This window comes from Odontesthes bonariensis, chromosome 6 (assembly GCF_027942865.1).
Source record: "Odontesthes bonariensis isolate fOdoBon6 chromosome 6, fOdoBon6.hap1, whole genome shotgun sequence".
Lineage (NCBI taxonomy): Eukaryota > Metazoa > Chordata > Actinopteri > Atheriniformes > Atherinopsidae > Odontesthes > Odontesthes bonariensis.
The window spans coordinates 34015528-34042733 of NC_134511.1; the positions used below are offsets into that span (position 1 = coordinate 34015528).

The window sequence follows — 27206 nt, forward strand, 5'->3', positions numbered from 1 at the left end:
ATAATGAAACAAACTATAATTAGCTGTAATGGACAGCATCCACTGAGAGGCCTCCTCTTCATGAGGATTTTTCTTTAGCAATTGCTTCTAAAGATTATAAAAATCACTTTCATCTGGTGTTGCTGGTCTTTTACAATAGTCCACAAATTTGGCCAAATCATTAAATGAGACCAAATGTTGTAGATTAATCTATAATAAGGCTAACTATTCATTGGTACTCTAAATGTGATGGTTATGAAAAACAAATGGTAGAGAATGCTTGCATATTGTGTATCTCTGGATTATTCGTATTGGCTCTATTGCAAGTGGTGGTGTTTTCTTTATTCTTGTGAGTGTGTGTGCCTTGATGCCTTTAAAAAAATCTAAGCACTGGTTGCTGTTTGAAAACTGCCCGAAAGAGAAGATCCTCCCACACACTTGGTGACTGGCAGAAGAATGCATGCACACACATTTTCCCTGTATCTTTGATTCTATCCTCGTCTGCTCTAATGACTGCAGTAGCCTGACAGGATTTGACACCTGACAAGACGTCAACAGAACATGCAAACTCCTGGCGGTGAAATCTTGTAGAGGTGCTGATGTGAGCCCCCCTTCTTTTTCTGTCTCTGCAGCTGTTGTATTTAGGTTTTCTGCACATGTAATATTAAATAATTGATTGTCAGTGTGCTTCCCACAGGTCCTAGTAGGGAGAAGGCAGCCTGGATCAACATTTCTGCAGTGTGCATTCTGGCAGCAGCTCCTGGCAGGGACACTGATTAAGATCCAGGGAAGCTGCAGAGTACCCACACCCACTGAGGACACAAAAGACTACCCTTACTCTCCCTCCTCCCACCCTTCCTTTCCCTCTCATGCTGTCTCTCTCAGCTCTGCGCTCAGCTTTAACAGAACTGCTTTGCTCGTAGGAAGGCTGTCCATCGCCTCTCAATAAGCCACTTGCTACTGAGGACAAACTTCAAGACGCGTACTTGCACTGCTCCCTTTTTCTCCCGCACAAGGATGCTGGAGCTCGGGCCAAGATGGATGAGGCTGGTCTGTGTGCCGGCTCTGTGTCTGTGTCTCTGCCTGCCGATGGAATCATCCGCCAGGAGAGCCCCCAAGGTACCCCGCTGTCCTGCAACCTGCTCCTGCACCAAAGACAGTGCCTTCTGTGTGGACACTAGGGCCATTCCCAAGAGCTTCCCCCCAGGAATCATCTCTCTGTGAGTCTAGAATTCATGTGTGTACCTTCCATTCACCAAAAGCATCTTTTCATAACCTGCGTGAAGCCTTAGCACCATGCAGGCTGGTACAGACGGCTACATCACTGATGTCACCCACGATTATGTAATGATGCGTGAAACCCCTGCCTGTCTCTTCAGTACTAAAAGTGAATTAAGGTGTTTCCCACTCAGGATGTCTTGATGAAATATGCCTTTGCTTTTGCAGCATGACAATAAAACAAATGATATTATAACATGTCCCTTTATTGTACCAGATACTAAATTTAGTTAAGGGAGTTCAATTCTGTCAGGTCCCAGAGAGGAATACTAACAATAGATGCAATCTCTCACTGCAAGAAACCTGCTTCTCCTCTGTGAGATTTAATCTTAAAGGGTGTATAGAGATACACTGCATTAAAGAAAGAAGCTTAACACTTTACTGGGGCAAGTTTATGTTTTACTGAGAAGGTTATAAGGCTCCCTTTAATTTCAGTTTAACCATATCACCTATAGATTGAATACATAACTTCAACAGCTAAAGGAATTGAAGAGCACAGGCGGATGATGTCCTCATTTTATAACGAAAAGAAGAGAAGGCAGAAGTTATGTCCTAGTTTTGAAGATTTTCTGGAATTCAAAACTGTGAGGAGACACTGATCCTGCTTTAGAAAAGAATCACATGATGTCATAATTCAGAGCTTTGGTGTTGCCTGGCTAGCCTCGATCCTGACATTAAGAGATCTGATGACATGTGCCGTTTTCTGTCTGAACAGGACGATGGTGAATGCGGCCTTTACAACAATCCCAGAGGGAGCTTTCTCGCACCTGCACCTGCTGCAGTTCCTGTGAGTGTTCTGGTCCACATCACTGCACTGTACTGCAAACATCACCAACTCTCAATTCATTACCATCCAACCATCAGTTTGTGCTTCGTCTCGTATTCAAAAATACACTCTTAAAGTCACAGGTATGTTTACATACAGCATGCAGACATCTTTTGTCTTGCAGAGACAATGAAAGGACTTCAGCTACTCTACTCCAAATGAATGGTTATTGAAAACAGTGGTGACATAGCAGTAAAAAGGGTAGAGTGGCTCTGTATCAGTGTCAGTGCCAATGACTGACTCCCTTCAGCTCTGCTCTGCCACACAAAGGCTTGTTTATGTCCTCAGATGCAAACACGAGTGTGTGTTCGTGCACACGTCCGTGTTGGTGTGTGGAAGTCTGCGTGTGTTTGGGTCAATTCCAAATGCATTTATTACATCGTTTAAATATTTAAAGTTAGAACTGGGGATTTTGTATGTTATTACTGGAAATATTAAGAATTTTCAGGACTTTCATAGTTTTTATTTAGACATATGGAAGGCTTGGATGCTTCGCTTTAGCTTCAGTTTCACATGTATGACCTTAACTGTGTTAACTGTGTAATTTGACCAATTTATCCTCCTTTCCACAGACTCTTGAACTCAAACACATTCACCATGATTGCCGATGATGCTTTTGCTGGTCTGTCCCACCTGCAGTACTTGTGAGTATGCCACTAAAAGCAAATTATTGCAACTTGAAAATAACTTTTGAGTGAATTTACCCTTGTAGACAACTGAAATCCCACATTCACTCGCTAAATTCTTTACCTTCACAAGCTTTATTGATGTGACCTGCAGTAGCTCAGTCTGGTAGGACCAGTCTGGCGGATTCTGACAAATTCTAAATCTGTTTTGCAATACATCTGACAGTGCAGTGTTAATTTGCTGTCTCTTCTCAATGTAAGCTACCGTTGAAACTGCGAATGTCACATAAGGCTTCATTAAAGCAAAGCCTTGGGCCACTTCTCCGTGCTCTGTTCAACGTTTGTGAATGATTCATTACAGCAAGCCTGTGATGTGAATACATTTATCCTGCACCCTAGAATTTGAAAGGGTAACTGTCCAGCATGGCAAAGAATGCTGGAAGTAAAACAGAAAATAAATCCTTTACTGACAGCCAGCGCTTTGCCTGCGCAGTTGGAAAAAGCTGAATACGCCATCCGATGAATTGATGTGCTTTAGAAAGTAGTTAGCTGATGGCTTGGAGTGTGCAGCTCTCTGTTATAGCCAGGATTTAGCTGCAGCATAGCCAGCAGAACTCTGCATCGCTTCCACTACCACTGCTACTGTATAGCCTCAGTTATAAATGCACAAAACAGGGACAGGTCAGGATGAAAGGATGCCGGCATGCAGGCCTTTAGAATACTTGCTGCACTGAATGTATCATTGTTAGGCGTGAATTGAGCTTTTACCATCAACTGAAATGGTTTTACTTGTTTTAGCAGCACATATTCTAACAGTTGACAGAATCAATCAAATAGAAAATAACTTTGACTCATACACTAAAAAAGATAGATTGCAGAGACTGTGTCATGAGTTATTTGTTTTCTCTGCCCAGGTTCATTGAGAATAATGACATCCAAACTTTGTCAAAGTATACCTTCAGAGGACTCAAATCTCTGACTCATCTGTGAGTATTTTGTTGCTTGGCAAAGAATCTGTCACTGTACGTAGACTTTCTGATTAAACTAAATTCAGTACATTTTACAAACAGTATACGTCATGATATATTACTAACAACTCTACTTTTGCAGATCTCTCTCAAACAACAACCTTCAGGAGCTGCCGAGAGATCTCTTCAAACACTTAGACATCCTCACAGATCTGTAAGTGTGGCATTTAAAATAGTGCCTCGACATACCGTGAACTTTTACCTTATAAGTTTTTCTGTGGGTTCGGTGGTCTGGCTGGAGAGTGCAAGGCTCTGTTTGGATAAGTTATGTTTTAGCTTATGAGATTTAAACTGCTTTTGTACCTCAGAGATCTGCGTGGGAACTCTTTCCGATGTGACTGTAAGATCAAGTGGCTGGTAGACTGGATGGAGAAGACCAACACTTCTGTTCCTGCCATCTACTGTGCCAGCCCCTTTGAATTCCAGGGTCGCAGAATCCATGATCTCGCACCACGAGACTTCAACTGCATCAGTGCAGGTTTTTACCTCAGTTCTCATGCAAACGCTGATGATATTCTTTGTTTGTTACAATTGTTACTCTGGTTTCTGTTCCGACAGATTTTGCTGTTTATGAAACCTTCACTTTCCACTCTGTGTCTGTGGAGTCCTACGAGTTCAGCGGGGATCAGTTTGTGGCCTTTGCTCAGCCCGATTCAGGGTTCTGCACCCTGTTTATATGGGATCATGTGGAGATGGTCTTCAGGAAGTTTCATAACATCACTTGTAAGTTTCTGACAATGAGAGTATAACAACTGCCCAGTACAATGGAAAGAAACAAAACCTGATGCTTTTTGGCTTCTGTGTGTCTCTCTTGAAGCTCGTTCTGCTGTGTACTGCAAACCAGTGGTGATAAACAACACACTTTACATGGTTGTGGCTCAACTTTTTGGTGGATCTCACATATACAAGTAAGGCTTGCAGTTTAATCTTGCTTACAGCAAGTGAGCGCCAGCATGTTAGAAGAAACATGACCTTAAAGGAACAGCTCAGTACATCTGCTTCCTTCCTGAGATAAAATCTGTCCCTCTGTCACGTTTGAAGGATAAATATGTGGCCATCATCCTGGAAGCAGGAGGAAACATTTAAGATAAGTGGAGTAAGACAACAGCGTGGTATGGAAATCCTGAAGGTGCCAAGTGCAATTGTCGCATAGTTCAGAGGACACAGCGTCCACTTTTCCAAATTTTGATAAGTCTGGACAGAACAGTTTTCCACTTTGCCTCGTCCATTTTTAATGAATTTTAGCCCAAATAAGATGGTGCTTTTGGATCATGTTCACATTTGGCTTCTTTGCGTGATAGAGCTTTAACCTGTATTTGTGGATGGCACGGTGACCTGTGTTTGCAGACAATGATTTCAGGAAGTGTTCCATCCTGAGCCCATGCTGTGATTTCCATGACTGTTGAAAACAGTGCTGGCTGAGGGCCCGATGAGGGCCACAGATGTGTTTCCATATTATCTGAATCTTTTGATGACATTATGTTCTGTACATCATTTTATATACAAAGGAACATATACGGAGGAACATTATATTGCAATTGCTCCACAATTTGATGACACATTTTTTGCTTTACTACTGATATACTCTCTCTCTCTCGGGTGCTCTTTTTACACTTGGTCACGTTACTGATCAAATAACTTAATTAGTTGCAACATGTTTCCCAAGGTGTTTCTTTTTAGTACCACTTAACTTTTCCATCCCTTCCATCTCAACTTTTTTAGAGATATGTTTCTGCCTTCAAATCCAATATGAGCTAATACATTTCATGAAACAGTCTCACTTTGAGCATTTGTTGTTTTCTATGTTCTAACATGAATAGAATATTGGTTTATGAGATTTATTAATCATTGCATTCTATTCAAGTCCTGCCACATCAAGAACTAGATGACTCAACCTTTTGTTTTCGTTTGATGGAATGATATAGTAAAAAGGCTCTTGTGGATATTCCAATTTTGTAGATTTAATTAGATTTTGACAGAGACAGACAAGCTGTTTTCCCCTCTTTCTGCTAATTCAGTAACACTGATCCTCACCTCTAACTCAATAACAAATGTATTTGCTGAAATGTGAAACCACCGCTGTTATATTGAGAAGCTTTGAGAATACATTGACTTCCTTCCTGTAAACACAGGTGGGAAGAGGACCCACAGCGCTTTGTAAAGATCCAAGACATAGACACCAGTCGGGTGAGGAAACCTAACTTCGTGGAGACCTTCCTGCTGGATGGAGAGTGGTACTTTGTTGTTGCGGACAGTTCCAAGGCAGGCTCCACCAGCATTTACCGTTGGAACAGCAACGGCTTCTACTCCCACCAGTCCCTCCATCCCTGGCATCGGGACACCCATGTGGAGTTCCTGGATGTCGGGGGAAAGCCTCATCTCATCCTTTCCAGTGCCTCTCAACCACCAGTGGTTTACCAGTGGAACCGAAACCAGAAGCAATTTGTTTTCCATTCCCAAATCACAGAGCTAGCCGACGTGCAGATGGTTAAGCACTTTTGGGTGAGGAAAGTTCTTTACCTTTGCCTCACACGCTTCATAGGCGACTCCAAGATCCTCCGCTGGGAAGGCCAGCGTTTTGTAGAGATCCAGACTCTCCCCTCTCGGGGCTCGATGGCAGTGTATCCTTTCACGGTGGGCCTCCGCCAGTACCTCATTCTTGGAAGTGATTTCTCTTTCTCCAGAGTATACCTGTGGGATGACCTCACTCAGCGCTTTCAGCCCTTCCAGGAGCTCAACATGAGAGCCCCAAGAGGGTTTAACTTGGTATCGGTCGACAACAAGGACATAATGCTGGCCGCCAGCTTTAAAGGCAATACTTTGGCCTACCAGCACCTGGTGGTGGATCTCAGTGCCAAATGAACATGTCTGAACAAAAAGAGGGGTCTCTAAGTGTATAGGAAATGTGCCAAATAAGACTGCAACATGTTTAAGACATGCAACTAAATGTCTGCTGTTTCCTCTGATTTGAAAAGTGAGGCAACTAATTAAATGATTGCTTAATCTATTTTTATGCACTATTACATAACATCTGAATGAAATTATGTGTGAATTAACATACCAACGTGTCATGTCATGTCACTGCTGCACTGTTTCTACTCAGCCAAATGATGACTGGGGCAATGTTGTTTTTGGATTATAATGTCCTGAATTGTAATTAACTAACATGAAAATAATGTGCATGTGTTATCTACTTGATTATTCACTGGATCAGACTAGATATTGTATAGGTGGGAGGGAAATTATGTTTAGAAAGTTCTGAGAGAAACTGAGAACTATTTTGCATGCCACTGTACAACTATATGAAATAATGTACACTGCAGTACTGCAAAATCCTTTAGTATCTTCTTCTTTATATATGGGTTGTAATAGAATCTGTTTTGGATCGAATGTTCATTCTGCAATTAACACAGTGGATCACAAATGTTGTGAGACAAACTAAAGAAGAGGCAGCAAAATTAGTGGAGAACGTGAGCCTCTCTCTGTATGTAAGAATCACTTTGATTATTTACTCATTTATCTATTATGTAACAAAGTAAAAATATAAAGTTTTTAAAGATATTCCTTGATTTAGTTATGGTAGCCTACAGATGTGCCATCTTCCCATGGTTGGGATTATCTGTGACAAATCTTATGAAAAATGTGGCATTCAGAAAATGCCTAGGCTGATTCTCTCCCAAACTATGATTTGTACAGTCACAAACTGTAATAGAACACCTTCACGTGTTAAGACTAGGTCGTCATTAAATCCTGCTCATAGTCCCTAATGTCCCGTGTCTCATCCTTGTCTTGTGTGATTATAATTGCTTTTCATCAAAGTTAATATTTGTTGTTAATAACGCCTTCTAAAAACTTTGTAGAAAACTAAATAAACAAGGTAATCCGTAAATTACCACGTGTACCTTCCACCCACTTTAATAACCCTAAATGGGTGTATAATTATATTAGAAATTCTGACTTCCAAGGATGATTTGCTTAAAAAGTGTAGCCTATGCGTTTAAATAATGCATACAGTGATATTCAAGAGAAAAAACGTAGGTCCGCTTGGTTTGTATTTCATCATGTCTGCGTGGGCGGAAACTCTACAATCTCGCTGTACATTGGCACAGACATCACCGCCTCTCCGCGCGGGTGTGAATTGTGAACGCATGTAACCATTGTTGATATGCTAAACACTAGCTCCTGACAGCATGACTTTACAACTAAGTGAATTTGTGTTGTGACAGCTGACAGAAGATTTACAGTCCAAATTTTACTTTCGATAGACGATGTATGAGCTTTTGTGTTATTTAACGTGAAGTCGGTATATTTGCGTTCTCGCGGGAGCAGGTAGTGGCTAACCTGAAATTAGCTTAGTTTCAAAGCTAGCTCCATTAGCCGTCTGCTTGGCGTAACAAACAAGTCGACTAGTTGCTTTCCCTAAACTTAGCTTTGGGCGTTAAAAATGTCCGCCGCTGACACGACCCTTCCGCCCGACTGGGTAGACGATGAGCGCATGAATTTTTTGTTCTCCGAGTTTAAAGAAAACCGAGATGTAAACACCACGGACTGGGACAGTAAGATGGACTTCTGGACGGCTCTGATCATCAAAAGCTGCAGGCAGCGACGCTCCGTCTGTGTCAACTTGCAGGAGCTCAACAAAACCTTCAGAAGGAAGGAAAAAGCACCGCTGGGCTTGTCGACTGTCATCCAGTCCATGGCCAGGTAATTGTCGCTGTATCCGCACTGTCCGAGTCCACTATTGGCTCTCAGTCCGATTACAGTGCGTGTGTTTCACCTGGTGACAGATGCGGGAAGATCCAGAGGGAGTCGGAGTTTGCTGCCAATGTGGACTGTGGTTGGCTGTCCTGGAGTGTTGGCCTGCTGCTGGTGAAGCCCCTCAAGTGGACCTTCTCCACTCTCCTGGGAAGCAGCAGGGTGCCCCTAGAGGAGTCCTTTGTCGCCATTGAACTTGTGAAGGTTTGCCAACTTCAGTGCTTCATAGAACTGTTATTAAGGCAGCACCACAATGCAATGGCTTAATGTTTTAGTTCTGCTTTTAATAATATCTCTTAAGATGTGATTTCATTTTTAATGAGCGGCATATTAATGCCTTCTAATGATTTACCGTAAGTGATCAAAGTCCTATTTCGTGGACTCTTAAGCTAAAACTCACTGTTTATAAACTACTCCATCTGTACTGTTTCCCAATCCTGGTATTCCAGTAAGGCAAGGCAAGTTTATTTGTACAGCACAATTCAACAACAAGGTGATTCAAAGTGCTTTACAGATACATTAAAACAGTAGAAATAAAAAGCATGATTTAAATTTTAAACAAAAAAGAAAGAAATAAGAACAATAGATCAAATCAGAGTTAAAATTTGATTAAGTTTTGAAACTCAAGCTTCAGATTTGTAGCTTTATTCAAATGCAGCTGAAAATACGTCTTCAACCTGGACTTAAACACACTGAGTGTTTCAGCTGATCTGAGGCTTTCTGGGAGTTTGTTCCAGACATGTGGAGCATAGAAGCTGAATGCAGCTTCTCCATGTCTGGTTCTGACTCTGGGAACTGATAGAAGACCGGATCCAGATGACCTGAGGGGTCTGGAAGGTTCATACTGGGTCAGGAGGTCACTGATGTATTTTGGTCCTAGACCATTCAGAGCTTTATAGACCAGCATCAGAACTTTAAAGTCTGTCCTCTGATGGACAGGCAGCCGGTGTAAAGACCTCAGAGCTGGACTGATGTGGTCCACTTTTTTGGTCTTAGTGAGGACTCGAGCAGCAGAGTTCTGAATAATCTAACTGACTTTTTAGGTAGACCTGTAAAGATACTGTTACAGTAATCAAGCCTACTAAAGATGAATGCATGGACTAGTTTTTCCAGGTGCTGCTGAGACATTAGATCCTTTAACCTTGATGTATTCTTAAAGCTGCAGTCGGCAGGTTTTCAAAATTGCGAGTCTAAAGTCGGAAAATTCGAACTGATACAACCCCTCCCCCTCTGTGGACGAGGTTGTGCACGTGAGTTCACACCAGTGTGAGCGCACACAAGCTGCGGGCAGACTCACGCTCAGCAGCGTGTGCACAAGCTGTGATTGACAGGTAGGATTCCTCCACCCTAACGTGATTGGTTAAAAACAGCCGGGAGCGCTCGGTTTTTGCAAGCATGATTACAGGCTTCAGAGGGAGCTACAGATTTCGTTATTTTTCCTAAACAGCCTATTTAATATTCTACTTCCAGAATCCCATGACAGTTCAAGCTAATATGACTAAAAAAAAGTTGCCGACCGCAGCTTTAAGGTGATAGTAGGCTGACTTTGTTATTGCCTTAATGTGTTTTTTCCAAATTTAGGTCTGAGTCCATCACTACATCCAGATTTCTGGCCTGGTTGGTAGTTTCTATGTGTATAGATTGAGTAGTAGTGCAACAACGGTTATTTTAGCATCTACCAAATGCACATTTATCTGTTTTTCAGGAAAAAGCAGCAGAATTACTCAGGCTCTATCGGAGCAGTGAATTTTCAAGCTGCTCCATCGTGTCATTTCAAGAGCTCTGCACCCTCTCCTCTGACATCTGTGCCGATGAGGGCACCCTGTGCATGGCTCTGCTGCAGCTGCAGCGGGACAAGCAAGTCATAGTTTCCCTGCACGAAGGCGAGAAGGTAAACCGCTACATGCTCACAATTGGCTGGCTTCCTGTGCCAGAGATGTTGGAAGTTTGAATGACCCTCTCTCTCTCTTTCTCTCCTGCAGATTGTTAAATTTTGTCAGCCGGGACAGGAGCGCGTCGCTACAGTTAGTGATGTGGACATTGGCATCTACCAGCTGCAGCGCAGCGAGAAACTGCTCGAAGAACGAGTGCAGAAACTGAGCCTGGAGGCTGACAGGTACACCTCGAGCGTGTTGTATGTTTTGTTTGATAGGTTAGCGTAGGGATATCATCAGTAAAAGTGTTTCTAAACAAGCGTGGATTCGTTATTGTTTTACACAGCGACATGCAGTGCCGCTGGAGCCCTTCCTACCTCACCCCCCTCTCATAAAATTGTAGGTTTCCACTAATAGACTGATGTGAGCAATGAAGATGTTAGAATATGAGCATGCAAAGGAAATAACATTTAAAATGACTACATACCTAATACATTAGATTACCATTTGCTGAGCTTTTGAGAGTTTTTGTTTCACAATATCCACGTGGATTCAAATGTAATAAAACCGAAACCTGCTGACCTTAGTTCCAGCACCAAAAATGAAGTATAACAGAGCATGTGTTTGGGTGACACATTTCATTATAAGCAAAGTTTAAAATCAAATCAAAGGATTTATTGTCAAATCTAAATTAAAGAGTAAATCCCACATGAACAGAAGAGTGAAGTGCACCCACAGATATTCTGTCCCCATATTAACTCCTCCTTTTCACAGCTGTACAAAATGATCAGAGAGTAACTGGATTAAAGTAGTTAATATTGATGCAGAGAATCAGATGAATAAACAATAATGATGGTAATTAGAATTGTTAAGAAACTGAATGAACATAGTCGGTTAAACAAATAAAACATGTGAATTTTCTTTGAGTACAAACGGTCTCATGAAGATTTAATTACAACACAAAGTTTTTTACACACTGCTTAGATTAAAAGAAAAATCTCCTAAAGTAGGAAGCAACAAGTTAGCTAATAACTTCCAGCCGTGTGTGCTCTTCCACTGAGAGTGGATCAGTGATAAATGGGGAGAGATTTAACAAGACTAGCTTAAGTTTTGCTTCCCCTTCTCTTCTCCTTCTGTTGGATGTTTTCATTATTGACTCGATATAATAACGGTTTTGGTCTCGGAGACTCGGGAGAAATGTAAGAGGAAAATTTGTCTGAACTCTTTCCTATTTTGTGTTTGTCTGTTTCTGCTCTCCTCGTTTGACAAGATCAGCAGCACGGGGGTAACTTTAGTTGGAATGGGTGTAGTAGGTGAAAATGATCACAATAAGGCTTCTTTACAACATGCCACTTTTACTGCAGATGACATCTACTGGAAACACTATACAAGACTCCAGTTCCAGCTGCCTAAGAGTGGCATTTTTTATTTGGATAACCATAATGGCATCAATAAGCTCGTTGTTTTTCCAAAGAAAAATCTGCATACGTATGGATCCTTCCATTTGTATAATTATGTTCTCTGTGTGCTCATGAGATAAAATCTGATGAGGAAGGATGGGAGATTTGCACATTGAGACATGAAGTGTAAACTGCAATTTAATTCTGATTCTAATCCTTACAGGACTCTAGTCCACCCTTTTACTGACCTGGATCCACAATCTTCTGCTATAGGAAGCACTGACACTCGCAGCATGCACAGTGTTTAATTTAGTTAGGACTAAATTGTTCTTACTGATAGTTACTTGGTGATATATTGTATGTGCAACTTGGTACCTAAGACATTCATCTCCAGGTACTGGAAAATCTCACTGAAATAGCTTAAGAAGTCAGGCTCTGTGATTTTTGCTAAATTTGTTCTCTGTTGTCTGTCTCCAGGTGCAAAGAGGAAGCAAGAAGTCTGCTGCGGGAAGGAAAGAAATCTAAGGTTTTTACTGACGTTAACAACTATTTCAGTACTCGTCACCAGATACGTCATAGCAGTTTGCACATACTTTGGTATCGATTATTTTTCTCAAAAGGCACTGAGGTGTTTGAGAGGCCGCAAGAGGGTAGAAAAGAGAGTAGACAACTTGTTTGCCAAACTGGAAACCATAAGGGGAATTCTGGACCGGATAGCGCAGTCACAGACTGATAAAATGGTAAGAGCGGCTGTAGCAGTGCACAGCTTTATTGTTAGGGTATTTTATTGTTTATTGTTATTGTTGTCGATACCTAAAGTATGTGCTGGACATGTCGGTAGGTTATACAAGCCTATCAGGCAGGAGTGGCCGCCCTGAGACTCTCACTTAAAGATGTGACCGTGGAACGAGCTGAGAGTCTTGTGGATCAAATACAGGAGGTATGTGTTTGTTTTTAAGTAAGCGAATTGTGTATCTAGTTGCTTTTTATTAATTGAGAGCCCTCTCATGTGTCCTGTCTGTCATATAAACAGTTGTGTGACACACAAGATGAGGTGAACCAAACTATTTCCAGTGGTGTGGTCAGTGCAGGTATGGTATTTGGTTAGCGCTTAATATTTAATGTCCTGCATTCAGGAATATGGCAGAGCTTTGAGTTTATTTTTTGTCTTTAGATGAAGACATGGATGAGTTGGAGGAAGAGCTGAAGGCTTTGTTGGACGAGTCAAAGCCAGATTCCATCTCGGGTTTACCCGCGGTTCCAACAAACAGTCTGAGATCCTCCGGTGAGCCGATCATTTCTCTGCCTGCTGTTCCTCAGAGCCGCTTGACTGTAACCACTGAGCAGCTGGAGGCAGAACTGAATAATTTAACTCTGTCAGATACAGGTTTGCATGTTCAATTTTCTTCTCTCAGTCAGGCTTTTATTTACATTTTCTAAATGACTAATGTTCAACTTTCTGTTTGCAGGCAATCAACAGAGGAAAGTTAGTCCGCCAGAGAGGACATTAGAGCCTGCACAGTGAGGGCACAGGCGAGCCGTGGCCTGTCTGAAGATGCGTGCAGCTCATCAAGACACGCTGTAACTCTGAACATGAAAATGTGTTCACACAAGTGAAAGATCTAAATTACTAAATGACAATTGGAGGAGTTATGAATACCAGGCTGAAAACAAGGCACTTTCCTTTCTTTTTTTTAATTGGAAAAAAAGAGAAAAATCCATTACTGTGGAAACGTATCAAAAAGGAGTTTTTAAAATTCTTGTGAACAAACGCACTTTAACTTGAAATGTGTCCAATCTGCCTCTAAAAGTCTGATGACTCTCATCTGCTGATCTGCCCCTCAACATTTCACCAGGAATGCTTATTAAATCTGACAAGAGAACAACTGTACCAGAGATGTATCATGTGTTTATTAGTATTTGTGGATGTCCATCATTGACAGTTAGGTAAAAGTGTATTAAAGTGGCCTTTTAAATTGTAAATATGAGCCTACAGTAAAGAGAATATTATGCCAAATGATCTATTATAACCATAAATACATTTAGTTTCACAGCAAAGTACCTGTGAAACTAAGAAACCTACCTTAAATGAGTTCAACCAAATATGTTTGTCCAAATAAAATTTATTTTAATCACTCGTTGGTGGTGGTATTTGGATGGGCTCAAGAAGAGGTGACTGTCCACCCTGTTGATTTTGGCTGGTTCCCTTTCAGTCGATTCTCTCTGTACAACACATATAATATGGGATATCGCACCCTTGTGATATTCAATCTGGATGGAGAAATGCTCGTGCTGGAGCATCTTACATAATAGGTTTGTTTGCCCATAAATGGCTTATTTTTAGCAGTGGTGTCATTTTCAGTGCTCTATCGTGGATGTTTTTTTAGGTTTGGGTAAAGGTCTGTTCAGCTGCTGTTTTTGCCTGACCTGTTGGTTTTGCCGAAGTGACTCCAGGCAATCATTATCTGGCCGTGCGTTTTTTGAAAGAGGTCCGTAGACTGAAACCTGTGATTAAATCAAGCGCTCCTTCATGGTATTTGACCTTAGTACTGGAGGCCTTTTGTGCTCCTCCATCTGCGCTCATTGAGACTGTGGATATGACATTTCTTTCATACAAGACTTCTGACCTCTTCAAAGTGAGTTGGTGACCTTCTCTCTGTGCTTCCCTCTTGCTCTCAGTTTGCATCAGATGGCTGCACAATGACTTTATGCTCAAATGTATGTTATTTACCTGAGGTTTTCCTATCTGACTACAGCTCCATGGTGATCGAGCTCTCAAGTTTCAGTTTGTGCACACTGCACCATCATAAATGGGTGATTCAACCAAAACAAGTTCGCCTTCACATATCAGTTTAAATGATGGTTTAAAGAGCAAATTGTTACAAAACTATATTTCATAATTGAATTGAACACAGTATTTATTCTACTGGGTTCTTTCACTTTCCTTTTTTTTTCTTACAAAATATTAATTTGATATTAGTATTTTAGAATACAAATCCCATTATTTAAAGTTATAGTAAAGTAGACTTGTTATTGATAATGTGCTTTCTTTTGACTTTTAGCACTGACTTCACTAAGGATATGTAATCCAAGGGGGACACCTTGTGGTTGGCTGGTTGAATTGTGTCTGCTGTATCAGCAGATGCCAACAGAGCTCATGTAAGGTGGTGGAGGACTACAGGTACCTCGGTGTTCTCCTGGATAACAGAGTGAACTGGAAATAAAATACTAAGGCAGTCTACAAGCAGAGATGGATTAGACACCACTTTTTGAGGAAGCTGTGGCGCTTTAATTTTTGTAGCAAGATGTTGCATATTAAAGTCTTTGGTGTACAGGAGCATCTGCTTTGCAGCCATCTGCTTGAGTAGCGGCATCAGAGCCAGCGGCTCAAAGAAACTGAACACACTGATCAATAAGCCTGGCTTTGTGCTGGGGAGTGCTCTGGGGCCCTGAGAGGTGGCTGAGGAAAGAGAAATGTTGAACAAGCCGCTAAATATAACAGACTTATAGTGGCATTGCAACAAAAGTCATCTCAGGGGACTTCAAAGATACAGTCCAATTCAAGCTAATTTTAATCCAATTTATTGCAATACAGTCATAATCCAACCCAACCCAATCAAATCAATCAATGATTCTGGAAGGCATTCCCACTCATAATAAAAGCCTTATAAGTAAGAATTATACCAAACTTCCTTTGGTATAATTTCCCTTTGGGGATTGATAAGGATAATTCGACTCTATCTGAAGTTAGTGCGGTATATTGCAGTGAGATACTGTGCATCAGTGCGAGGTTGCACCTGCTGGTCCTCTGTGCAACAAGGTTATTGTTAACCTGATATTGACCTTTGTTGGCTGTGTGTTACAGATGATTATGATTTAAAGCATTGAAAAATTGGGAGAACAATACATCTGTGATCCTAAAAGTCACTAGATGTAAACCCACGTGAGTATCTTTTGTTGGAAGGGTGCAGAAGTTGCTCTTGAAACCCATATCAGTCCTTCAACTGATTAACAGCAATGTTGTCTTTTACTTCAGTTTCACACACATTTAGATGAACAGAAACCAAGTAACCAAACCAAGGCATTGCTTTATTATATTAATTCATATATTTCAACAAGTGAATTTATTGTGTAAAGCAGGCTATTAGGAGATTTATTTACCATCATGTTGGTGGTGCAGTAACTACAGCGAATATCTGAGGTGTTGGATTTTCTATTGTGTCCTATATTAAACAATAAATAAAAAAAATAACTCATTACAAATTCACAGCCTTTATAAAGTACAGTTAATATCACAAAGTCCTAGTACAGCAGTGTTTTAAAAATGCCCTTGTATCACAAATAGCATCAGTGGATATAGATTAAGCCAAAAGTTAATTCTCCCAGTGGCCCTCACTCTTTCTCAGACACACGCACTCTCTTCTCCACTCGTACACACTAATGTGCTCCCAGTTCACCATCATTTCATACTGCATTAAAACATGTCCACCGCTGCTGTTTTCTCCTGTCAGCAAAGGAAAAGTTCGACTTACAGCTTTCGCTTTGACAAACCCACAAATTACACTTACACATTATGTAGCCCCTACCTACAGAAATATGATTATACAGGTATCACAAGCAGATGAAATACATTCAGGGAGTAGTAGTTGAATTACTTCAGTTTGATCGTATTCAGCTGCGAAAATCTTTGTTACATAGTTTGTTGTCATTTTCAGCATATTGTTGAGAAGATGGAGCAGACGGAGATATGTAACGATAACTATTAGCCGTGACTACGTTCCACAGCTTTTGTATGACTGAACCGGTTAAGCAGGCACTGATGCAGATATTTGGCTGAGAATTTGTTGTACGCATCACATAAGACTGTATGAAGTGACGGTCTAAAAGCAAAAAGTCAAGATGTGTATAATACAAAGTCTCATTGGGATGTAGAAAGAAAACATTTGGCATGCTTTGCAGTAGTCCTTATTTATTGTAGAATAAGGAAAACAAAAGTCCTCATGGAATACCACAAAATGATCATTTTGCATTTGCATTTGTTTATATTGCAACGTTGCGTATAAAGCAGGCTACACAGTGGGTCAGGCTTCTTCCTGTTCTTGCGACGTAGTGTGTATACACTAGATGTGTGTTCTGTAGTTTTAAACTGTCCTGTCGGCTCCCGAGCGCTTCCGCACAACCTTCTCCTCTTTGATCTGATCCACTGCCAGCGTCTCCAGCTCTGCTTGTGGCGGGGCCAGCGGAGGGGTGCCATGTGGGATGCGGTGCGCAACGCCCACATGAGCCCTGTACTGACGGTCCCGAGCAGGGCTGTGACGAGGACTGGCTGTGGCACCAAGGGCAGGGACGGGGGAACGATCAGAGGCAATGGGGGGGATTATGGCAGGCCGTTCACGCACTACCTGATGTTCAGGAGACTCTCTGCCTGCCTGCAGAAAGGGTGTGGGGTCGGGCATGGCATCGACTGTCTCTCGCAGAACCAGCCGCCTGCCATCCGAGCCGTGGCGGTACACCTCAGTCAGCTCTGGGTGTAGAGGTTGGGAGAGGCTCTTCTTCATGCGGCGACGCGGGGTTTCAGGCTGCCTGTCCTTGGCTGGTGGAGGCGTGGGCTTGTACGAGGCGACTGGGCTGACATTAGGGCTTGCCTCAGAGGAACTACCAGCTAAAAGCTTTTTCTTAGTGGCATGAAGTTGTGAGGTAAGGTAAGCAATGGTGCTCGCTCTCTGCTCCAGCTCCCCAGACAAAACAGCCAACTTGTGGCTCTTCATTTTAAGCTCTTCTAGGTACTTCTTCTCCCTCTCTTTGATGGTGTTTTCTAGAACGGAAATCATGGCATTCTTTTGCTCCAGGTCCCTAAGCAGCTCTGTGTTCTCCTCCTCCTTCTTCTTAAGCTGGGCCTCCAGCTCCTCACACCTCCTTTGCAGCTCCCTGCATCGAGCCTCACTGCTGTCTGCACACAATAAACAACCAAAAAAAAATAAAAAATGCTTTTACACAATATTTACGCACATATTTTAAAACAGGACAAACAAAGCTCAAAAAATTCCTGTTTTTCCAGGAGTTATATCTTCACTCCTGAATAATGAAACAGTTTTAAATATAATTGTGAAGGTCAACCACTTAAACCTGCCATACTCTACACAGTGTTCTAGGAACATATTTGTATTCAGAAATATCAACCAATTAGGGACATTGTATAAAGAGCATAATACAACCCAAAAGAAATAGTGGTGTTTTCAGTCCCTCCAAAACATTTATGTTACGTCCTACTACTGCATAACCTTGTGCAGACTGTCTTTAAAGGTTATGGCTATTGTCAATGCAGCCTCACAGAATCACAGACTCACATTAGCTGAATGCTTGCTGTGTAATCAGTACATTAAGCGCAGACAGCCTGTCAGATGGCAGACACTGTGTGATCCTATGGGAACTCACTTTCCATGGGCAGAGAGCTCCAGTCTCACATTACAGCTCTGGAAGACAACAAGAGCACTTCTCTGGTCTGACCTCCATCACTGCTGCCCCCACCTCACCCTGCCACACCTTGTTACAGCCTATACAGTCATCATATAGCTGCAAAAAATATGTTATGAAAAATCTTTTCGTGTCATCTATAGAAATGGGAATGGGGTTGTGTTTCAGCGTCTTCTTTCATTTCAACAAGCTAAGTCTCCAAACCAGTATGTGGAAGCGTAAAAAGATGGGTATCACATTCCCTTCAATTTTTTCAGAGGTTGGTACATTTTCAGCCCGGTTGGAGCAGCTGCACTAAGCAGGTCGTAGGCTGTGCATTAGTGCTGTGACAGATAATCCCATTTCCTGCACTCAAATCTCTGAGATGCCCCAACACTAACATAACAGTGCCTCTGATCCAGGACAGCAAAGTCAAAAAGCCTACAGCATATTATGATCCTGGTGACATGTAACATGCTTCCTGTTAGGTTGAACACATCACTGTGATCATCAGTGCTCTGTAAATACATTTGACTTGCAGACAGGAGCCTCCCTGACCGTGCTGTAGAGCTTGATCTGAATCAGGCCTGTGATGTGACGCCACGGTTTTGCGGGGGAAGGGCAGCCGACAATAAACAGCAGGGAGTCCAACACTGCCATGCTGACTGCATGGGATTTTGTCACCAGGGATCAGAGAGAGCCCTCTGCTCTCAGACACATCCACTGACACAGTTTTCAGAGTTTTCTTTGTAGCTGCTGTGTAATTTTACCATCTGAATCTATTTAAAATACATCTATACAATCAGACAATCTGAAACAGTTCAACAATTTATCTAAATTCTCTTTAAAGGCTACCGCTCTCATTTCAAAAGCACGACTTCTAAATAAAACTGCAGCAGGTGACATAAGGAAGAAAACTGGAAGAAATTAACTTTATACTGACAGACACTGAGTGCTGGTAGTAAAACTGACCTGCAGGTGGGCTGTAATACGGTGTGACTGTGCTTACCTGAGGGATCAGAGCTTCTCACAGTGAGCTCATATGTCAGGTCTGTGAAAAAAAAAAACAGAACAGGGTGGCTCACATGTTACATGAGGTTGGAACAGGGCAGCTATCAGACAGCATGTTCCTCACACAGACCGACTAGCAACAAAGCATGTTTGGGATAGGCATGTGCTTTCCTTATGACGGAGGATGCATTTAATAAGATTAGTCAGAGTTCTAGCCGAGAAAAAAGAAAATGGAGGCTAAATCATGCAATGTTCGCTTTTTTTGGGTGAACACTTTTATATTTAACTCCAAAAGGAAGAGTATATTACAGGTTGAAATATGATTGGAGTGTTCCCATTGTGTCTTAAGAACTTTTGTCATAATTCACCATGTATTTTCCAAAACGTTTAGTAGTGGCACCATACAGTTACATCTAGTTGACTTTTGGTACCAAATATCTAGCCTGGGTGCCAGCCGAACTTAGCCCCGCCCATAAAAGTTTTGGTCGGGAAGTTGGGTCTGGCTCTGCTCAGTTGGGAAATCATTATGCCCGACCAAGAATCGGTCGACCCAATCAGATTGCCAGGGTGGGCTTTATACGATGATGGACAGATGATCAACAGGGACATTATCGACTACGTCACTAAAGAGTGCTTGGTTTGACTTCGTTTGAAACAAACATGGCTGCCGCTGGAGAGCTAGGGTGTGTAGATTCTGCCATCGAGTCTGTTCTACAGGATCTCCACATTGCATTCATTTTGAAAGACGAACAGAGGAACGCGATAAAGGCTTTTATCGATAGAAAAGATGTTTTTGCCGTCCTTCCTACAACAAGCATGTGTTGCTTAATCTACGTCACATACTACGTTGCTCTGATTGGTTGTAGGTCTATCCAATTGAGGCATTTTTTCTCCTGGTTCGGTTGAAACACGCCCCATACTCAAAACTCTATTGAGCGGTATCAGACTCACATTCTGACTAGAATCGTGAGTATGACGTAGTCAGGCTACCAAATATCTACTTAGGTCCTTGTTTTGAGTTGTGTGATCCTTATACAATCAATGTCAAGTGTAATCCTAAAGGCTTCACAAAGAGAGGAGATGTTGCTACTTGTGGATGAGCTCACCTGTGCATTGCTGCTGTAATCTGCGGATCTCTGCGTGCAGCCCCTTCAGTGTGTTGGCATGGTCCTGCTGCAGGAAGAGCAGGTTTTTCTGTGCACTTTGCAGCTGATTTTCCAGTGTAACATTTGCCGATGCCATGGCGATTTATGTTGGGAGCCACAGCGGCCTTGCAACCTTCACACAGAGAAAAGAAGAAGGGGCAGAGGAAAGAGGGAGAGGAGGAAGGCTATAAACAAAATTCCACATCTCTGGCAGACAACACATTCATTCTCACCCTTCAGCCTACAAACATTAGGGTTTGGGAAAGGTTCCAATTTTGCCCTGTCTGCAAACTGGTTTAGGTATTCTGCATTAGATGGTGATTGAACTAACCACTAATCACTTCTGAGTAATAACAACTTCCCTCTGTTTTTAATGGTTGTATCTGATGCTTCAACAAACCAATTAATTAAGAAAAATAACTGTTTGTTGATTAAAAAAGTAACAATGCACATGCTAGAATATGACTGTAGCGGAAGGAAGCGGAACACCCACATAGATGGCCACAGCATTAAAACCTCAGGCAGGATAAGTAAATAACCCTGATCATCTCTTTACACTGGCAAAGCTTGTGTCCTGGAATTCATGTGGTTGTTACATAACTTACACTTAAACATTGTTACAGACAAAACAGCACACCCTCATAGCTACAGAAATGTCCACCACCAGGACAATGTGCACACAGTAAAACATGCTCAGAATCAGCTCAAAGAATGCAACAAAAGGCCTCTAAACTCCTGAGATCCCAATCTAAATCAGTATCCACAGGTTGGGCTGGAACAAGCCCAGGAAGGCCCCATTCTGGACACCGCAGTCTCAAAGGACCCATTACCAACGCCCACTTTGATGGCACTAAGTGGCATTTTCACAATATCATGCAGATGTACATGTACTTGCTGCGGCTCAAAACAAATGATTGAAATCAGCTCATTGGCTCAGAAGCCGGAGAAATTTGTGTGAACATTCAACAACATCCATCTGCACTCTAATTCTATATACACTAATCCTATCAACAACGCACAATTTAATTGCACAGGGACAAGCATTTGGAAGCTTCCTCAGAATGGAGGTTGTTTGAAATTCCCGTATGTAAAATTTTTTTCTGCCATATCAATATTGGTGAATAAATTAATAAACAACAATCAAAGCTGAGCACATGAATAAGCATCAGGGTGTGGCGAGTTAGTCTCAAAAGAGCCTCTTCCTTCACTGCCTTGCCCCACCTTCCTCCTTCCTCTCTTCATTGGACGCCCTTGTCTCCTAAGCTAAGCCATAAAGAGAAACAATCACTCACTCTAATGTCTCCACCCTCTGCCAGACAGCAGTATCAAGCGAAGGTTTGAAAGCACATTGATCCCTGCAGAAAAAAAAAAAAAAAAATCCTCCTCAGTAGAGAGAAAGCGTCTCTCTGCATACGCAAGTGTGCTTTAATAAAACATCCCAAAGCTTCTCACTCTTACCAGCTCAGTAGCATAAATAATATATCCCATGACACCTGACTTGACACACTCCTTAGTTTCAGCAGTTTTCCCAGTGTTTTCTTTCATGACTTACAGAGGAAAAAGGAAAGCATACCATCACCAAAACACAACCCTGTAATAACTAATACAGTCAATAGTGTATCGTAAAGGCTGAGGAGATAATCTATTATTGATGACTAATGTGGAGTCCTTCCGGTAAACCCTGCGCTGCAAGCATATCTCTCATCCCTGCTCTTTCCTGATATAGCTCAGAAAGCTTTCCACTTGCAAAGACATAACCTCAGCCAATATCAATACACGACTCATGCAACAATATAGCATGGAGGTGAAAGTATTACAAGGAGCACCACAAAACATAAGCGTATTAAAAAGATTAGGAATAAAATTGATATAATGTCATATTATGGTGTCCTATCTTTATTTTCCATTCCTAAAACACCAACCACTATTTCCCCCACAGACAATATAAATATTCAATGAATTGCAGCAGCATGAAATATTAGCAAGTAGCTTCAGTCCTAAACCATAACAAGAGCTTGGCCTTCACTTCCTGTGAATGAAGCTCCACCCTTGCAAACAAATTTCATCACTACATCCTTGTGAATTTCTGCTTTTCTTTGTCCTCTCAAATTTTCTGACATGTACTTTAGGGGATGATGCGTCTCAGACACTCTGTAAAAAACAGACCTCACCCATACTTATGTTTCAGGGACAACTTCACATCAGCAGCACCCACCCACATCAACAGGAACAAGAAAAACTGTAGAACAGTGAGAGGTAATGGTCAAATATCATAACCGTTATGGATAATGGCAATGGTTGTAAGAGGACATAAACACGTTAGATGTCAGGAGCGTTTGATGCTTTCCACGACACTTCTCATTTCAGCACCTGCATTGCGGACAGCACCCTAAAGTGTAATCGCTGCTGGTCCTGACTGTAGCTGCCAGAGGATCATCGCTGTAAAGCCTCAAAACAAGATCATAGGGCACCTGACCCTATTCATCGCTGTAAAACAATATATTAATAGTAGGAAACCCGGGGCCTGGTGAGCGGTGCCTTTGAACCACTTCAAAATATCTCTGCGTTATGACTTGATATCATATAGGATGCCTTCACCGCATTTTGTGGGGTCATCACAAAGGCTGTCCTTGCAGCCAGTGTTATATCCTGCTGTTGTCCAGGGAGGAGCTGTCCACTTTCAGGAACCGCAAATGACCACGTTCTGTTACGTGTGTGCCACACCAAAGTCTCCTTACAATAACCTAAAATTTCAGCGAACAGTAGACAAAAGGAAATGTACTACCAACGGAATATGCAGGAGGCTCCATGATGTTATGAGGGTTTTCTGATATTATGTTGTACTAAAACGGACTTAGCCCTGCTTCAACAGATGATGTGCAGCACTGCGCATATATATTAACGGCTTTTCAAATAAATATTACCCATGTATATAAGTTAAAATGTCATTGTAGTCAACCTGCTTAGCTGCCGAACCTGCCGCATTTAAATAAACAACTAAAATAAGATAAACAAGCTGCTGACAACCATGTACACATCAATAAGCATTTTTTTTTATGTCAGTGCATTTAATTAGCGGTCCGTACAGGTGAATCACGCAAACTACGACGAATGATTGATTTAGCCTAGCTAGATGGCTAAAGATGCAGCAACAGGACCTTAATGTTATCTAGTGCGGAGCTTACCTTTCAGCTAAAAATACACGGCTGTTCGAATAGCGTCTTAAATGTTGTAAATTGTCGCTACACAGACTAGCCGCAGAGGCTAAATGGATTCCACCTTGCGCTGCATGTCGATGATGCTGTCAGTGGCTCGCCTCGGTCGGGTGAGAGCGGAGGGTGGCTGTGTCAGTTCCCTGTCATCTCCCTAAGCTACTACACAAAATAAAGCGATGCATCATGGGAAACTAGGAGAAATCATGGACTATCTAACCTGAAGACATTCTTTAACGATTATTATTAATTTCTACAGGTATCATCAATTAGAATTACGACTTTCTGTTTTGTTTTTGTTTTTGTTAAGCACCGTTTTGATTATAAAACAACGTTTACTTACCTTAAATGACTTTAACTGTGGAAGTAGAGGTCGTCCCGGGCGTGATACTGTTTTGCAGTGATCAGCGTCATCACCATGGCAACTGAATTTGTCCAAAGTCTGCTCAATGAAGATGTGTTCGCGCCATCTAGGGACAGTGTCAGAATATTGTTATGCAGAGAGGATTTCTTAAGTATATTCCATTGTCATAGGCGTCAGGTTGAATAAGGCAGGAGTCAAACTACCTGTGTTCCTACATGAATGAAAACAAGTTAAGGCTGTTTTAATAGCGTACAGCTGGTGGACAGTAGAGGGGAGTGTTGGACTATGCTCGCAGTTTAGAGGCAACCTACAACTGAAATCATTTTTACGCATGCCAAAGTTTTTAAACCTTGAAATTACGCTTGGTTTAGATTCGTAGATTTCTGAAATACATGCACACTTTGTAAATGAACCAACAGCTGACATTCTTTAGTATTTTTTTAACTATGTATTTTCTTTGCACTACTGTAAAATTGTAAAATTGGATTCTTATTGCAGATTACTATTATGTCAAATGTAGCTCCAATCCTAGCAGAACAATTTCTTGTTTTTATTATCAAACTTTTGAAAATAAAACTATACATGTAATTCTGGAGAGTAAGTGTTAAAAGGACAAACATCATTGTGTACAATCTGAACAGAAATACAAAGCAGTGATCTGTTAATAACACAAACCCAATAACTTGTTGAAATAGAATTGAATGAATACAGCAAATCAAGTGTTGAAACTGGGAAATTAAGTTTTTGAAAAAAAAATACATGCTAATATGAATTTGATGCCAGTAACATCCATCCATCCAATTTCTATACCCGCTGAATCCGTCGGGTCGCGGGATGCCAGTAACATATCTTAAAAAAGTTGAAACAGAGAAAAGTTGGAAAAGTTCCTGTTGGAGCATCTCAACAAATAAAGTCACTGAGCAGTATTATGATTTGGTGCAACAGGAGAAACCAGAGAGTATTAGCTTTTCAGTAGTAACGGGAAAAGTGTACATTTCAACAATCACACAAATAATTCAACAATTCAAGAACAACTAATGTAAATTAGAAAGAATTTGGGAATTTTAACATTTGTAGCTAAGGATATTGAGAGATTCATAGAAATCCGTTAAAACAATGGGACAAATCTGAAATCCAACACTGAAAGGCAGTAATCCTCAAGCCTTCAGGCAGTCCTGCATTTAAAACAGACACAGTTCAATTGTGGAAATCCCTGCATGGGTCCAGGAATATTTCTGTAAAGCCTTATCAGTGAACACAGTTCCTCGCTGCATCCATCAAAGCAAGTTAAGAAACTCTGGCTCAGAATGCTATCAGAAAAGTTTTTGTTTCCAGAGAAGGCAATGGCATTCCTGAATCTTGAATGTCTTTTCCTCCTCCATATCAAAGTGGAAACTTTCCTGTTGTTTGTCCAATGAAAATGTGAAATTTGTCTTGGAAATCATGGATGTCACGTTCTCTGGGCTAAAGAGTTGGGAGGCTACCTGGCTGTGGGTGAGGATTAGTGCAGAGGGCATGGATAGCTTGCACATCTTACTTAATAGACCAAGACAATGCCAAACCACATGCTAAACTTATTACAACTATGACTCCATGACAAGACTGTGACTATTAAACGGACCCGCCTCCAGACCTGTAACCCACCAAAAACATTTGGATAATATTCAACAAAGGAGGTTAAACTTACACTGTTGAGTGGTTGAAATACTATATGAAGCAGAAATGGGAAAATGTTTATCTTTGAAAACATTAATTGATCTCTTCTCCTAAAGGCAAGCGGAGCATTGTTAAAAGTAAAGTTCACGCACCACAGAAGTATAGGGAACAAGTCACAACTTTTTAAAAATGTATTGTTGGCATCTGATTAAAAGGGACAAAGACACATGTTGTCTGTTCTTTTATTCCATTAACAATATGGTTAAACTGAATTTGAATTTCCAGGCATTGTACTGGGGGTTGTCTTAGTCTTTGGCCATTTCCATTCACGCTCCTGTTGTGTTGGAGGAGATATATTTTGCTGTAGGGCAACAATTAATTGTACACATATTGTGGTTGACAGGTAAGAAGCTGTGTTGTTCGGTAAGGTAATGTAAACTCAGCTGAAGTCTGTTCCTCTAGGTTTGCAACAACTTTTTGTTTATATGTTCCAAAAGTGTTCCAGAAATATAAGATTTATGCAAGAAAAATAGATTGAGATGTGTTATCTTAAAAAATTATTTGAGCAAAGTTTTGACAATCTGTTAGTGATGAACCAAATTGGCTGAAGATATTGGATATAGAGGGGTGTCAATGCAGAACTTAATGGATAAACATTTTAAACAGTAATTTGTCAAATTCTGGAGTGATCGTGCTTCCTTAGAGGGAACAGGGGGAACCTGGCTGTCTGATGTGCCTGTGTTTTTAAGAAATCTAAACTTTATGCTTTTCATCATGCTGTAATATCATACTAAAGCAGATATTTTTTTTGTTTAATCTTTATATCACGTAGGCTGAACACTGAACACTTTCGGTACTCAGGTTATTGTAGTACTTAAATGGTCCAATTATATCTAAATGAAGTTAGTAAGTGGTACATTTACTGCTTCCAGTTAAGTTTTCCAGAAGAATTGAACTTTGTCTTATCTTTCAAATCATATCAGCATTTTTGACTCTGACTTTCTTTGTCTAGGCTATGCAAACTTGGAAAAACAGAGGCCCTTTTATTACTGACCCAAAATATCATCATAAATCATTTCAGCCATGAGAAATTCCCTGCATTACAGCTACTGCGTAAAATGATACAAACTGAAAATAAAATCATCACTTTTCATTCCTGACTTAAGAATGAGTCTCACATGAACAAAAAGAAAATATCTTGGAGTAAATGGAATTATTGTCCACCTCCAGAAATGTTATTTTTCTGAAGCAGCCTTTTACTCTCTCCCTGGCTTTGGCCTGTTTGCGATAGGGATTAAATTCTTCTCATTTCTTTACTTTAAGTGATTCTGGCACACTTCCCAGCCGCCAACCAGTTTAGGAGCAGGTAAGCTATCCTCACACAAGCAGAAGTGAGGTGAAAAATAATTCCCCAACAGAGACCCCTACCTTCCATTTGATTTGTTTTACGTACACACAGCTAGCTACTTCTATATATCATAACAGGTAGTAAAATAGCTCATTGAGAGGAACCAACCAAATAAAAGAAGCAGGGGTGACTCTGGACTCCTCCTGTGACTCTAATGTCTTACAGCCATTGTTTTTTTGGCCTCTGCCTAC

General features: G+C 41.2%; 3 protein-coding genes across 4 annotated transcripts; 2 read left to right on the forward strand and 1 right to left on the reverse strand.

Moving 5' to 3' along the window:
• Positions 1 to 432: 432 nt before the first annotated feature.
• On the forward strand, positions 433 to 7499 carry lgi3 (leucine-rich repeat LGI family, member 3). Its single transcript, XM_075468448.1, has 10 exons — positions 433 to 580; positions 677 to 1199; positions 1973 to 2044; positions 2656 to 2727; positions 3624 to 3695; positions 3820 to 3891; positions 4046 to 4215; positions 4296 to 4460; positions 4555 to 4645; positions 5870 to 7499. Exons 2-10 carry the CDS (start codon positions 997 to 999, stop codon positions 6597 to 6599), a joined length of 1647 nt encoding a protein of 548 aa, XP_075324563.1. The 5' UTR covers positions 433 to 580; positions 677 to 996; the 3' UTR covers positions 6600 to 7499.
• A 355-nt stretch (positions 7500 to 7854) lies between these two features.
• On the forward strand, positions 7855 to 13901 carry chmp7 (charged multivesicular body protein 7). Of its 2 annotated transcripts, none has more exons than XM_075468449.1 (10): positions 7855 to 8441; positions 8525 to 8696; positions 10198 to 10383; positions 10475 to 10608; positions 12244 to 12292; positions 12387 to 12506; positions 12608 to 12706; positions 12800 to 12857; positions 12941 to 13153; positions 13236 to 13901. In XM_075468449.1, the coding sequence occupies exons 1-10, from the start codon at positions 8182 to 8184 to the stop codon at positions 13289 to 13291; spliced, it is 1347 nt and encodes a 448-aa protein (XP_075324564.1). In that variant the 5' UTR covers positions 7855 to 8181; the 3' UTR covers positions 13292 to 13901. The 2 variants fall into 2 exon arrangements, with proteins under 2 accessions (XP_075324564.1, XP_075324566.1); XM_075468451.1 differs by having other exon boundaries at positions 12941 to 13051.
• A 1933-nt stretch (positions 13902 to 15834) lies between these two features.
• On the reverse strand, positions 15835 to 23729 carry ccdc92 (coiled-coil domain containing 92). Its single transcript, XM_075469106.1, has 4 exons — positions 23561 to 23729; positions 20337 to 20508; positions 19229 to 19270; positions 15835 to 17716 (listed from the first exon to the last, which is right to left on the reverse strand). The coding sequence occupies exons 2-4, from the start codon at positions 20470 to 20472 to the stop codon at positions 16908 to 16910; spliced, it is 987 nt and encodes a 328-aa protein (XP_075325221.1). The 5' UTR covers positions 20473 to 20508; positions 23561 to 23729; the 3' UTR covers positions 15835 to 16907.
• Positions 23730 to 27206: the final 3477 nt, after the last annotated feature.

Coding starts and splice junctions, on each gene's coding strand:
- lgi3 (XM_075468448.1), top strand. CDS start 997: ATGCTGGAGCTCGGGCCAAGATGGATGAGGCTGGTCTGTGTGCCGGCT. Junction 3,696..3,819: donor CTCAAATCTCTGACTCATCT/GTGAGTATTTTG, acceptor CTACTTTTGCAG/ATCTCTCTCAAACAACAACC. Junction 4,216..4,295: donor CTTCAACTGCATCAGTGCAG/GTTTTTACCTCA, acceptor CTGTTCCGACAG/ATTTTGCTGTTTATGAAACC.
- chmp7 (XM_075468449.1), top strand. CDS start 8,182: ATGTCCGCCGCTGACACGACCCTTCCGCCCGACTGGGTAGACGATGAG. Junction 10,609..12,243: donor CTGAGCCTGGAGGCTGACAG/GTACACCTCGAG, acceptor GTCTGTCTCCAG/GTGCAAAGAGGAAGCAAGAA. Junction 12,293..12,386: donor GGGAAGGAAAGAAATCTAAG/GTTTTTACTGAC, acceptor TTTTCTCAAAAG/GCACTGAGGTGTTTGAGAGG.
- ccdc92 (XM_075469106.1), bottom strand. CDS start 20,472: ATGGCATCGGCAAATGTTACACTGGAAAATCAGCTGCAAAGTGCACAG. Junction 19,271..20,336: donor ATTACAGCAGCAATGCACAG/GTGAGCTCATCC, acceptor TTTTTTTCACAG/ACCTGACATATGAGCTCACT. Junction 17,717..19,228: donor GAGAAGCTCTGATCCCTCAG/GTAAGCACAGTC, acceptor TATTGTGTGCAG/ACAGCAGTGAGGCTCGATGC.